The 14,037-nt window shown below is 50.3% G+C and overlaps 1 protein-coding gene across 1 annotated transcript in view; it reads left to right on the top strand.

The window, feature by feature from the left end:
* Window positions 1–14,037, top strand: part of CDS1 (CDP-diacylglycerol synthase 1) — a 58,478-nt gene that overhangs the window by 8,125 nt on the left and 36,316 nt on the right. Inside the window, exon 3 of the mRNA XM_009280272.1 lies at window positions 701–960. Coding sequence (XP_009278547.1) covers window positions 701–960 — 260 coding nt within the window. The remainder of the gene's footprint in view (window positions 1–700; window positions 961–14,037) is intronic.

A 14,037-nucleotide genomic window follows, 5' to 3' on the forward strand; every position in this document is an offset into this window, starting at 1 on the left:
CTCCGCTCGCCCCGCGCTCCCTTCCCGGCCAAAGCGGGAGTTCACCGCCCAGCGCCTCTGGGTTTGTTTTCTAGGGAAAGCAAAACAAAACAACTCCTCCCGCACAAACCGCTTCTCCTTCCTTCCTTCCTTCCTTCCTTCTGTAATGAACGGATGGCATCTTGAAAAAGAGCGTTTACTTGGGGGCCGCCTCGTGCAACTCCTTTCCTAAAAATAGCATCGCAGGTGAGATGGCGCCAATAGGGCTGACCCGTGCTTGAGAAATAGTTCGGATTCAAAAGCAGCCGTCAACATTGCCTCCTTTCTGTGTCTTTAATAACTGTCACCCAGAAATATTTGAAAATATTGATATTTAGTTTCTTTTCCATACTCAGTTTTTGTTTTTCCTAAGCGCAGCCGTAGGCAGGCAAAGTCACTCAGGCGGCAGCCGGGGGCTGTGCTGTGCCGCTCAGCAGCTGAGCAGCGGGTGGGGGGCACCGTGAGCGCCCTAGGCAGCGCTGGGAGTAAAACCCACCCCAAGAACAAACTTCACTAACGGGGTGAACAAACCGCAGCCTGAAAACGCCGCAGCCAAACTACTCCTCGAGCACACGCGGGTACTGAGCGGGTCCGCTGCAGCCGGGGGCTGCTCGTTGATACCTGGCTGCCTTTCACCAATTTCACTGGGTCTCATCATAAGCGCTTCACCGCCCTGTTGCAGATAAAGAAACTACCAAGTTAAAGAATAAAAGAAAGAGTAGCCGCCGAGCAAGCCGGGGGGCGGGACGGGGCAGCGGAGGGCCGGGGGCGAGCAGCCAGCCGAAGGAGGCACAGCCGCGAGGGGAGAGCAGCTCCCGCGGAAACCCCGCTGGGCCTCGGGGCGGGCGGCAGGGGCAGCGGGAGCGGAGGGGTCCCGGGCAGCGAGGGACCAAGGGCTGGGGGAGGCAGCGACGCAGGGGCGACGGCAGGGAGGGGCTGAAGGTGGGGTGGACACCCCGGTCACACAGAGCGGAGGCGAAGAAGAGATATGAATTAAGAGGTATACAGAAAGAGCGTTGTCAGAAAAAGCTGTAGTTATTTGTTTGCTCGTTCGAGGCGTAGGAAGTACAAGGGCTGGAGCAGCTGCGCCTCTGAAATTCACGTTGGCTGGAATGGTCCCAGCATATTTGAAAGGAAAAAAACAAAACATGAGAACACCTAAAATTAAAAGGTCCGAAGTGGTTTGGCATAGCAGGGTCAGATATTCTTCAAGCTGATGAGACAGGGACCCGAACTGCAGCTTGCTGCACGGTGCCACCTGCGGTGTCCAGCTGTGCCTGGGGTGGTGCCTCCAAGGGAGGGTTGGCCCTGCCCTGCCCAGAGCTCTTTCAGCCCTCCAGCAGCGGGGACAGATGCCAGGGACCCCACCTTGCCCAGCTTTTGCCCCGGGAAGTCATCGTGACCGGGAGAGGGGTCTGTCTGAACTAAATCAAATAGTCGCTTTATTTAGCAAATAAAATGCTTTGCCATTACCGTATGTTCTTCATTGCAAGCAAGCAGTCGGTTACTTTCTTAAAGTGATGGATAGGTATTTAGACACCTTTTTGTTGTTGCAGCACTGTAAAGCCACTGAATCATTTGTTGCCTGCCCTACATGGTGGAAAGGAACTGAGCCAGGAAAGCCTAATGTTCTTCTGGGTGCTAATTCTAACTCTTAATCAAGATCTGATTACCAAAAAGGAAGACAGAGCATAAAAATGCTATAAAAGATTTAAAATTTTTCTATCTTGCCCATAATTCACACCGCAAATGTGTCCATTATGGCATTCACTCTAGCAGGGAAATTGTGATGTTGTTGCAAGATTCCCTACAGCAGAGCTCCTGCCAATGATGATGAATAATCTCGGTCCATATGCTAGCTCTATAGAGCTCTATAGTACCAGCGTGCTCTCTTTCTGCTTCCTCAAAAACACGGAATATCTGAAGAACAGTAAAAGCTAATTAAAAATAGTTAATAGGTTAATCAGACTCAGTCTTATATTTATCTAATGCAGAGCACTGATTCTTTAGTGATGTAGCTTTGAGGCATTAGCACGAGCCAAGAAAATGAATCAGACATTTAATGGAGATGTGGAAACGGAAATTTCTTGTAAGACTACAAAATAGCAAGCCAATAATGCACTAAAATATAATAAAGTTATCATTAAAATTCCACGCATGAAATGCCATCCTCTGTGTCCTCTCTCACTAGGCGATAAAACGAGGCAAAGCTGGCCAGAAAATTTTTCAGGAGCCAGGCCTTTGGATGCATCTCACCTGCTTTTTAGCATTCTTGTCCCAGAGTGTCTGCCTGCAGACCTCTGGTGACAGCCAAAGGCAGAGGCATCACTTCACGGGCAGCCCCACTGCGGACCCCCTGGTTTGCTCTTCGGAGTGCCAAGGGCCATGAGATGCTGCCAGCTCTAGCTGTGAGGGGTACTGGAGACGTCAACCTAGGACTGATACCGCTTTGCGTTACTTATTTGGTCTGACCGCGCAGGAATGGTTTCTGTGGGTAACAGCTTCCCTTTTCCAGCCGGTGGCGAATGCTGTGAGCTCTGCCTTCCCCGGGGGCTTCCAGTCACTTCTAAGGACACGCTCATGTCACTTTGCTGCTCTAACGCTGTGGTCCCCACATTCTGGGCGAATTTCTGTTTCCATTTACACTGAAGTGTATCCAGAATAACTGGGAATGGAGGCTGAGACTGTAATGAGACTGAGTGAAAACAGGAACTAGTCATTGCCTTTTTAAAACAGCTGCAAGGACAAGGAGGGTGTTGCAGGCTGCTGCTTACAGTCACCTCTGTTGCCATTTCAATATTTCTTTTGCTTTTCTTAAATGAGATGTTCAAGTATTTTCCATATTCTCAGTAAGGCAAAATATTTTTCTCCTTTCTGGAGCATTGAAAATATTTGATGCTGGAGCAGTGTCATTACTTTTACTTTTGATTTGTGATCGTTGGTCCAGCCTGACCCCTGCTGGGGGAAAGCCAGGAGGAGAGGATTACAAGTGCAGTATCCGTCTGTCGGGGATCCACAGGTTCACCAGAGACCATTCCTGGTGCAGTCCTGCTCTGAACCCCTCTCCCACCCCCAGGCCCGTGTCCTGCTCAGGCTCTGCCCTCACTGCACTCTCCCCTCTCGGTAGTACCAGCTTTACCTGAAGTTTGTCCAGCTTACATCTGCAAAGACTGCCCACCACCTCCGTTGTTACGCTGTGGTGTGGAAGCGACATATATCTATTTAATGTGGTCGCAGGGGCCCACTGCAGGTGCACCCAGCGCTCTGCTGGCATCCTGGCTCTGAAGCCCTGCTAGCAATAGCCGTGTGGCATTACTGATTACCAGGTCTCTGTTTATCCTAACTAATTAATGAACAACAGATTTCTCAACGTTGCCATGTTTGTCTATTCCTGTGTGGTGCTACCGAGAGCTGCAGCTGGCACAGATGTGCCTGTGATGTGAGTGAGTGTCCCCACGGCTGCAGTTGTTGGGTATGGGTCCTGGCACTACCCTAGCATTCACGTGAGCGCTTTCTTGATGTGGATAACCAGGTATGCTGTAAGGCTAAAACTAATGTCTGGCTTAACTTTGGTTTCACATTAACAGCAAAAATGTATGGAAATTTAACTGGCATAGCTGGAGCTTTTACATAGGTTCTTTCACTCTGTGAGACAAATATATGTACGGTAGGCCATTGCTGGCTATCGATCTTTAAGCAGCCCCCCATGGAAATCATCAGAGAGAGCTTTGCTTAGAAATTGTTGGCACAGGGTGGTCCAGTGTCAGGGAACTGGAAATCGTTAAATTGATGATCTAAATGGGGATGGGAGGGAGAAAGTGGCGGCAGTAGCTATCATTATGTGCATATTTTTATGATTTTTAGAAAATCATATTTCAGCATTTTCCATCACATCGAAGGCTGACAGGTCCGCATTGATTAGCGGATTCAGACTAAATTATAGAGAAAATTACTGAGCGGTATACATCGTAACACGACTTTGTTTAAGAAAAGATCTTGCTTGCTTCGTTTCAGTTTCAGTGTAACAACACGTCGAGGGCCATCAGCGGTGTGCAGGCGCAGGGAGCGCCCAGGGAGCAGGGCTGGGGCACGGCGCGTCTCGGGAAGCCCCAGGCGGTTCCCCAGGAGCCGGCGGGTTCCCAGGGCTGCAGCAGGTCGCCAGCGCGGTGCTCGCTCCGGCAGCTCCACCTAGCGAGGAGCGCTCTCCCCGGCCGGCGGTTCTGGCTCTCCGCCGGCCCTCCGGCGCTGGAAACCACAGCGCTGTGTCCACAGGGCAAGGCAGGTCCTCCCTGTCTTCCCCATCCTCCCCGGTCCTGGTCCCACCAACCCAGGCCAGGGGTCCGGCGGAGGCAAGCTCTCCTTCAGCCCCGCAGCGGCAAGAACCGCCTTGAGCACCCGACTCTCCTGGCCAAGCCTCCCGAGGAGTAAGCCTGGAAGAGAGAAGCCCTTCTCAGGGAAGGGCACGAGGAACAAGGTGGAAGCTTGATGCTTTCAGCCTCTCTCTTACAGCCTGCTGAAAAAACACCTCAACTAGTCTACAGGGGTTTTATCCCAAAATGAACTTTATCTCAACTGCCACCCCTAAGCTCTTTGCTTGTGAATCACCATAATGCACTTAGGTCACACTGACCTTCCTTTCCTCCGAGCCCCTTGCCTCACTTCTCTGAACCCGGGTGGGCTTAGCAAAGCCCTGCTGTCTTGGCCATGCTGGTCCTGGCCTGGCACAAACCAGTGACAAGAGGACAAGTGGCCGGTTAGTCTCAGTGCGTGGGCAAATATCGAGGGCAGTCACTACGTGCTGCCTAGGCCAGTCCCCCTGCCCCAGCAGAGCAGCCGAGCAGACCCTGTGCTCTCCTTCCCACCACTGTAAAACCCTACCATGTCATGTCCTGCACAGAGGCTGGCTGCTTGCTTTGTAACTTTATCAGAATATAATAAGGGAAGATACAAACTTATTTGTATAATCGTGAAGGACATGATGCTTCTGCCTGCCCTGTGCCAGCAGAGGCTGCTGTGCCATAATGGAAGGGGCAAGAGTGTCTCTTCCTGGATGGGGCCAGGGCTGTAGGCTGCACCGTTGCTTTAGGTGTGCACCGTTGCTTTCCTTGGGATTTGCTGGAGCAGAGCAGCCTGGCAGCAGGTTGAGCAGCAGGAAGGAGTTACTTCCCTCCCTCCTGTCGATGTGCAGCACCATCCAGCCCTGCAAACTCCAGGTCACCTTACTGTTTGCTGGAGGAGCAGCCTGGCAGCAGGTTGAGCAGCAGGAAGGAGTTACTTCCCTCCCTCCTGTCGATGTGCAGCACCATCCAGCCCTGCAAACTCCAGGTCACCTTACTGGCCCCAACAACGGCGTGGGGTTTTCTTACATGGGCTGTGAGCGCTACTCTATTGAGAGCTGAGCGGCACCTTCAGAGGCCTCAGGGGACATGGTGGCTTCTGCCAGGCTCAACCCCATTCTCCAGGGGAGAGGATGAAGTGCCTCGCGTGACAGAGATGGCAGGCCCACAGCCGGTCGGGGCTGCCAGGCTGGCCCCGCGGCCGTAGGGAAGCGCAGGACAGCTGGACCTGCTGTCCAGAGGTGTGATGGGGAAGGCAGGGAGAATGTTGTGGAGTCTGGGAGCTGCTGAGGGAAGCAGGAAGACTGATGGTCAGATTTTTCTTAATAAGCTGAATCCTTAGGAGACGAGGGTTGTTCAGGGTTTTGTTTTTCCCCCTGTGCTTTCCTCTCTTTAGAGGATAGGAGATGCAGACCGCTAAAAAGCCTGCAGCTAGAAGGGGCAATTTCCTACTGTGAGAGTTTGAAACCAACTTCCCACCTCAGTTTGCAGTGGCATTGCCAAGGACTCCTAGGATAAAGCATGCTGCCATTTCTTTCCCCACAGAGGAAACTGTCGTTTTTCTACAGGTTTCTCAGTCATCTCTACCCGCTCCCACTCCTGTTCACATTCACGCTTTCCTTCTCATCTGTCATAACCAGTGGTGTCAACAGGAGTCATGTTCTGCAGCTTGCATGAACTTCTAGTGGTACTGGGGACAGGCCAGCAGGGAATGCTTGGGAATGCCTGGCTGCAGTAAGATACCCAGGGGTTTTGTCTCTTCTACCTCCAGGCATGTTCTTGATGCTTTGCTATCTTGAAATAATTTCTTCCAGTACTAGCTTTGGTTAGCTGTCATGGTGGCATGAAGGATGCTGTTCAGAAAGCACTTTCTAAGTGTGTTGGTACAGTAGCTGGATGAAAAAGAATCTTCTTGTATTGGCGAACAGGGAATTTCTTTAGTTTGCAATTGCATGAAAAAAAAACGGATCGAAGAGTGAGTGAGCCTGAAGATACGGTTCTGGACTTCTTTCTCTTGTTTTGGCTTTGCACTGCAGGCTTCAGGTAAGCAGGCAGCCATCTGGCACAACAGTAGAAGCAGTAGAAAGCCACTTGCTGTGGTTGCTCTCCATTCCCATTTCGGCTCTTGCTCTTCCAGCAGTACCTGACTGAGGACCGGCCAGTTTGGTCAGAGCCCCAGAGTGAGCTAAAGATGCTAAGAAGCAGAACTGGTGCCTCTTTTGGGCAACCAGTACCCGATCCTTCTGGTGTTGCAGATCCCTCCTTCACCATGATCTCAGCATGAGGCAGGCAGCAGCTGAGGATTTTGGGGGACAGGTAATAGGCTGATTAACTCCAGCTTCCTTGTCCCATTTAGCACACAGAGCGTGTCTCTAGAAGAAGCTGTCTGTTCAGAATCAAGTGCTTTTCCAATAAATCCAGCACCTCCAGGTAAGAAAAAGAGGCATAAGAAGAACTTGCCAACAGCTGCCCCCATGTGTGCTTAGGGCGGAGAGAAGTGAGATCAGGAACAGGAGTGCTGTGGCATACATTGAGAAGTCACTAGACAAGATTTGCTGAGGGGCTTTCAACCACAATCCTGAAAACTTAAAAAAGAGAAGGGGCCTTGAGTCTCTGTCTTTTGTAGCTCACGTTTTCTTGGCTCTTTTTAGGTGAGGGGAAGACACTTCTCTCAACCTGTATTCCCCTAGTAAAGAGCTCAGGGTCTCGTGTAACACAGTTCCAGTCCACAGGGTTTGGAGAAAGATGGTAAAGATGCCAAATTTCTTGTGTAATTTCTAGTGTATTTTTATGACTATACTACTGGAAGATAACTCTCAGAGAATTCACCTAAGTGAATATGTAGGAGCACCTTTGTAAAGCACAAGATGTACTTCAATCTAAAGACTACCACAACAAAATGACAGCAAACCAGGACTTTACAGGGCAACCTTTCCAGATCGTGACTGTAATACTTGGCTTAATTGCATCCTGCTGACTGCTCGCCACTTATAAAATACACTCTGAGCGTGCCATAATGCTCCGCCTGTCCCTTGAGATAAGATAGTAAGATGGTATTGCTGGCAAAACAGAGTGATATTTCATAAACTGCTAAAAATCAATGGTGATATGCCTGCTCATGCCTTAGATGAACTTTTCTTATGAACTGGAAAGTAATAGGGTGGGTAATACTAGAGTTCGATTAAACGAAATGACATAAAACTTCTTGAAAGCAGTAAAAAAAGGAGGGGAGCAAAGCCAGTGACAGAAAGCAGAGACAAGTGCAAGCTGTGCTCTGTGCACCACAAATCAAGTAAACAGTAAATACTTCACGTGGAAGCGTTACTCTGACCTGAGAATGGGAGAAGATGTTGCTGAAACTGCAGAACAGCTTTTGCCTCGGAATAAGAAGATGGCAAAATACCCACTGATGGGACTGGGGCTCGGCCCCATATCTGGCATGTGGCGGAGCATGTTTCTGTCGCAACAGGACAAAATGGGGATTGCTCATAGTGCGGTAGGAAAGCCCCTTCCCTGAGAGCCCAGCCGTCAGAGAGATTTGTGGTCTGCTCAGTCACATAGAAAGAACCAGAATGACCTGAGACTGGAGGGGGAAAAAGTTTGGGCACAAGCACGGTCCCCTTGAGATTATGCAGAAGGGATTATCTCTTGCAGATGAAGACAGCTGGCTGCTAGATGCAGGCACTCGCGGTGTTAAGGTTGGTGCCAACCATATATATGTTAACATAAATGGTCTCCACCTCCAGTGAAACCGCTGGGAAGTGCACTGGGCACAATGAGTTTGCTTGGCCAAGTTTCTCCTCTCAAGGAGGTTTTGCCAGAGTGGTGGGGGCTGTGCAGGAGGCAATAGGTCTCCCCTGCCTCCCTCCTGCCCTGCCCGCTGTAGGCTGTGGGTTAGGGTTCCCAACCTTGTCCTGCAAGGGACCAGGTGTCCCAGCACCCCCTGAGTCTGTGCCAGGCTGGTACCACTCTGACGGTGCTGGTGAGCTGCTGCGCGGCAGCCCCAGCTGTGAGGTCACCCGAAGGAACTAATGTGTATCTAGTGAGGCCTTTTTAAAAGCATCTTACAAAACTTTATGGAGAGTGGTTTGCTCTTCAGTCCTGCCCAAAACACCCAGAGAGTAAGCTAATTTCTCCAAAGACTTTGGGCTGAATTCGGTGGGGAACAGCTGATTCTGTCAGTGCTACATTTTGAGGGACTTGTCTAGAATGGAGCCAGCTCCTCTTTTCTCTCTGGCAGTCATTTGCGTTTTGACAGAGTGGTGCCACCAGTCCCTTTAAACGATCCGGTGATTATCCCTTCAGCCTTACCCAGCTGGAGTTGCAAAGGTATAGTCTCTACCCCCGGCATCAGCCGATCTGTTTCCTCATCAGGCTTGTCCCCACCTTTTTCCATGCCCACACACTCCTTGCAAAAGGTACCCCTGCCAGCAGTGAAGAGTTGCAAGCCAATAAATTATGGTATTCCAAGCAGAGGTTTGTATTAAAGGAAAGGATCTGCATGGATAATATAACATACAGCGCATGTGAAATCACACAGGAAGGGTGTGTCGCAGATTCATGGCATGTTCAGACAGTCGCAACAATTAAGTTCAAGAATTAATTTCACATCTTATATGCAAACAGCAGCAGCTTGCCGAACACTCAGCACATATGAACCCTTTTTTGGGAAAAAGCAAGAGCATCCCAGGGATTATGGTGGGAAGGAAGGATCAAGAATAACTCAGTAGCTGTGCAATACTCAGCTGCTTGGACCAAACAGAAGGTGACAGCTGCCTGGGCAAAGGTTTCTGCAGCCAGATCTTTCACAGTGGTCACTAGATTATGTTTCTCAGACTTTGGTGCTTAATTTGGAAATAATGAGGTCAGTTTGTTTTGTTGTTTTGTTTTTTCTGGCATACAAGTGGCCTACTTTATAAAGTTCAAATGTGCAAGTAACAAGCAAATAATTCTTGACCACAAATACCATGGACTATGATGTTTTTATGCCAGACTAGCAAATGTAAACAGATTACATGATATGTTAACTAAACACAAAAGAATAATTCAGTGCTGTCAGTAGATTTAAATTACTAAAATATAGATACGTATGCTCTATTCAGGATGCCTTGGTAAAGCATCATTGGCTTTCGACCCATGTTAAACCCAGCAAGACAGTATTAAAGCTCATGCTGTATTCATTTAGAGGGGGAAAAGCAGCCTCTTGATTGACTCATACACTCCTATATTCCAGTGCAGCTTTCCTTTCTCTCAGCATCTGAGTCTAGCGCTTAGAGCTGGAGGAGGATTCATCTCAGAGTGCACAGGTTGTGTAATAACGAGCTTCTGACCTGGAATCTCAGCTTCAAGCATATCCCGAGCACCTGGGCTCCAGAGCCCTGCTCCCACGCGCCGTCTCAAGGCAGTGCCAGGCAGTGTTTTGCAGCTCTCGGTTTTGTCAGGGGAGCACAGGGTATTAATAGCTCGCCTTTTGCTTTGGAGAACAAACACTCAGCGTGATCTGAGGCTGTTGTATTGCTGTTCTCTCTGCTTCTTTCTGGCTTGGTGTTATCCTCTTTATAATGATCTAGGGAAGCGAAAAGATTATAAATTGATTAAATGCAGCACATTACAATATCATTCATAATTAATATTATCTGAGGGGATACCGAGCAGTTGTTGACATCATTTGACATGGCTGTCTATGCTGACCAGTAGGTATCGACATTTTCCGCTTGTCTCACTTGTTCTGTGCATTGGTAGGAATCCATTTAAAAAACACAAAAGCTGCAAACAAATTCTGTTTCCGAGACTGCCAGCAATAGGGCTCCTCAGTGTTACGTCTGCAGATGTGCCATTCTTTCCAGCATGCGTCTTGAGCCGGGTACCTTCTGTTCTTCAGCCTCCGAGCGGACAGGGGACCAGTTCCTTCCATTTGCTTCTGCTGCAGCAGCAACGAAGCAGCCCTGCTCTGCTTCTCTCCTGCACAAGGGGCTTTCTGTTGGTCAGCGGAGACAACAGCAGCCCCTAGCCGGCTGCCTTTCTGTCGGGAGGCTGTATGCGGCTTATGTAAGTGCTTTAACGCAGGGCTTATATAACTGTTTTAATGTCAGGGCTTTAGTTTTGCGTCTGCCTGTGGAGAACTCCCCCTTCTGTACGTAGGTCGAGGCACACAGCAGAGAGGCAGCTCCTGGCTAAGCAGGCAAGGCAGATCTGCCTGCCCTGGGTAACTGGAGTGCAGGGCAGGGGGGAGCGTGGCCGCGGCAGGTGGTGCATCTTAACTTTGGGCACCTGGGGGAAGTGCAGGGATGTGCTTGCTAGGGGCTTTCCCGTGCTGCAGAAAATGTTGGGCCAGGTCGCTGAAGTTTGGGTTGTTTGCTGGCAGCTTTGAGCCACTAAATTCATGTGGGAATACAAGGAAAAGGCAAAGGCAAGACAGAGCAACAAAAAACCCTGAAGCCTCACACATCAAGATACTGAACTTCCATACAAGAGAGGTGATGGTATTTGCATATCACAAAAGTCGGCGGCTGACATGCTAATACCTTTGTGCGCAGAGAAGATGGAGGTTTCTGCCACACATTGTGAAACCACGCAGGATCACAACACTTGGAGAAGTGATGTTACATTCCAGCCAGTGTAGTTACTTGCTCCAAAGGAACCTGAGTAACAGGGTGTTGACTTAGAAAATTCCCATCCGACCAGTCTAACCAGCTGCGATCAAGAGGCACACTGGGCTCCCATGACTGCAAGGGGCTGCAACCGAGAAGCGGGACAACCATGCTCCCATGCTCTGCTTGCTCTCTAAGCCCCCTTCCCCGCAGCTCTTCTGGGAATCCCTTGCCTCTTTCCTCTGAGCTGGAGAGGCTTGAAACGCTTTGCTGCGATACAGCTGTTTTGCTGGCCCTCCTTGCATTTCTGAGTGCTCCGTGGGTGAAAAGGTGCATGGCAGCAGCAGGAGCACCCAGCTGGGAGAGAGAAGGAGCAAAGCTGGGGCTGGGTTCCCGCCTGATCCCGCCAGTGCCTGGTCCTTGTTTTTAATTCTCTCTCTCCTGGTGGCCCTGCCCAGAAGATTGCTCATTCCCTTGCCCCACTGCCACCGGTTGTTCATTGCTTGCTCTCTTTCTTATTCCCGAAATGCAGTGACTCATCTTCTTGCACTTGCCTTGCCTCTGCTCATTAATATGTTTCAAGTACTTCACCTTTTCCTCCTTTGCCATTATCATTACTTTCTTCCATCACACCTTTCGCTAAACAAATATTTTTTCCTCCAATCTTTTCTAGGTGAATTCTTTTCCCCTTCACTGTTTAGGTTAAGGATGGAGCAAAGATGTAGGAGAAATGGAGACTCTTACTCCTCTCCTGGATGGGACGTAAAGATCTGCTTAATGATCTTTATGCAGGTACTGAAGCATTGTCTCTGTCTTGTTGACTACAGAAGGGCCTTTTCTGTGGCAAAAGCGTAGAATCTAGTCATTCTCAGCCCTGTATTTGTTAGACCAGGCTTACCAGGAAGGTCTATAACAAGGCACGTACTTCTTCAGCTAGACCCAACTGCTCTGTGGTGGTTGTAGGGCAGTTGGTGTCCATCCCACCCTGGGCTACAGACCCGCGTGTGGGATCTGCATGCCGGGGGAAGCAGCCTGGATGTCTGCTCCACGCGCCAGAGCCACCACGGGTGGCAAAGCTGCGGAGACCAGACAAACCACTTCTTATTTTCTCTGCGCAGAGAAAATAAATTTTTATGCTTTCCTCTACACAGGTAGTCCCATTGCAGGGCCAACAGAGTAAATGCATGTCTTGCGCTTGAAATAAGGGAAACCATGATTTCTTCTGAAAGCTTTGCTGGAGGAACGCTGGCAAGCAAAAACTCAATAGTAGAAACATACTGAAAGAGGAGAGAGTGGAAAGGACGCCTCATTACCCATTGGGATCCACTCTATGCCCAGCTCACCCTGTATGGTTTAGGTTTCTTCCCTGCTGGGGAACTGTTTCCCACCCTCGCATATTCTGAGGAAGGAGAGCTGAGTTTTGACTCCATTTTCCCCCATAATATTTCACTTATGGAGAAATACATTCAGAATTATACTTAGTAAGAGTGAGGTGTTGGAAGATCCAGGCCATATCGCCATAGCACTGATCTGCAGCAGGCTGCCACTGTCACGTTTGTCCATAAAGGACCCGATGGTAGAAACTGCCTCTGTGGCCTGTCTGGTCCGGCGCTGGGTCTCTGGTTTGCCTTCTGCTGGAAGAGCCCTTCTCTTAGCACACCAGGTTTTTGCACATGCTTGGGGATGCCGCAGGCATGCTATCCCCTGACACCGTCAGCGGTGCACGGGCAAAACATTTCACAGAAGTGGCTGTTCTTCCTGAACACCGGAGGGTCCGTGCTTCTCGGCAGTGAGGTCAGAGTCAGTTTATCAACGCTATAATCCATGTCCACTCACAGCAGCTTGCTCTAACTTCCTGAACCGCGGTGTTGTCATTAAAAACATGCCAAGCATACCTTCGGAGGGACATAATAATAATGTTGTTTACATAATAAAACTAAATCATGAAATAAAACCAATCAAGCCTGGTGAAACCAGTCACCATAGGGATAATGTAAATAATAGCAGACGCGGCTAGACGCTGCCTTGCAAGAGGTGCTGGTCCTGTGTTTGCAGACACAGTAAGCCAGCATGTGGACACCAAAGTGACATCTCGACTGAGTGTCTTTATGGGAATTCTCTGGGGCAGCCGGCTGTTGCCATGGCCAGACTGTCAGTAGCCATACAAACATGGTGGAGCGGGACAGGCACTGTAACAGGGTGGCTGGAGAAATTCAGCAGGCTTTGGGAAGCGAAGGTAGTGTTTGCTCTCCTGATCACCTGGCAGCAGTGTGCTAGAGCTGAAAGGCACGCCAGCACGGTCATCTGAACTGGACCAGGGGGCTGGGATGGCACCAAATTGTGGCACGTCTCAGCAGACAGAGGTGATGTCCGGACAGCTCATCAGGTCACGGTGTTCTGCAGGGTCTGCTTGTCCCTACACAGGGACGCATCCCGCTTTGCTCTGCACCCAGGCCTGCCCCCGATGTCTCCCGCACAGGTGCAGCTCGGGTGAAGGGGGCCTGTGGACTGTGTGCCTCTCACACCCATCCTCTGCACAGCTCCTGGAGTAGCCTGTCTAGTAAACAGTGGCTATTTTGAGAGGAAGATAGAGCTGACAGTGTAATACCTGTTACAGAGTATGTGTAACTGCCCTTGCAGAGCATTTTTCTTGACTGCGAACTCTTAGGCAGGTGCGTTACATTTCTGTACAGGCCGGTGGCACCACACCTGGCAGGGCACGTGGCATGGTGGGGCAGGAACGGGGCAAGCACCAAACCTGCCTTTTTAAATGACCATACAGCAGGTGGGCATAAGTATCCCAGAGGAAGGCAAAGCACTCCACAGACAACCAGCGATGCCCGTGTGGGCTGCAGCACCGGCGTCCACGGGTGTTGACACAGAGCTGTACCAGGGCTGTGTGGAGATGCCTGCCCCCGTCGCCCCGGGGATTTCACCGACGGACTGCAGGCACGCAGCATGCCGGGGCCGTGCTGACACCCAGGAGAAAACAACCTGGAGGTCCACGCCCGCGTTGCAGGGGTTTGCGGGGAGGAGGCACGCGAGGGGGTGGCGGCCCAGGCGTGCGCCGCGGTTGCGGGTGCCCACCGCAC

Source organism: Aptenodytes forsteri, unplaced genomic scaffold (assembly GCF_000699145.1).
Source record: "Aptenodytes forsteri isolate BGI_AS27 unplaced genomic scaffold, ASM69914v1 Scaffold227, whole genome shotgun sequence".
Classification (NCBI taxonomy): domain Eukaryota; kingdom Metazoa; phylum Chordata; class Aves; order Sphenisciformes; family Spheniscidae; genus Aptenodytes; species Aptenodytes forsteri.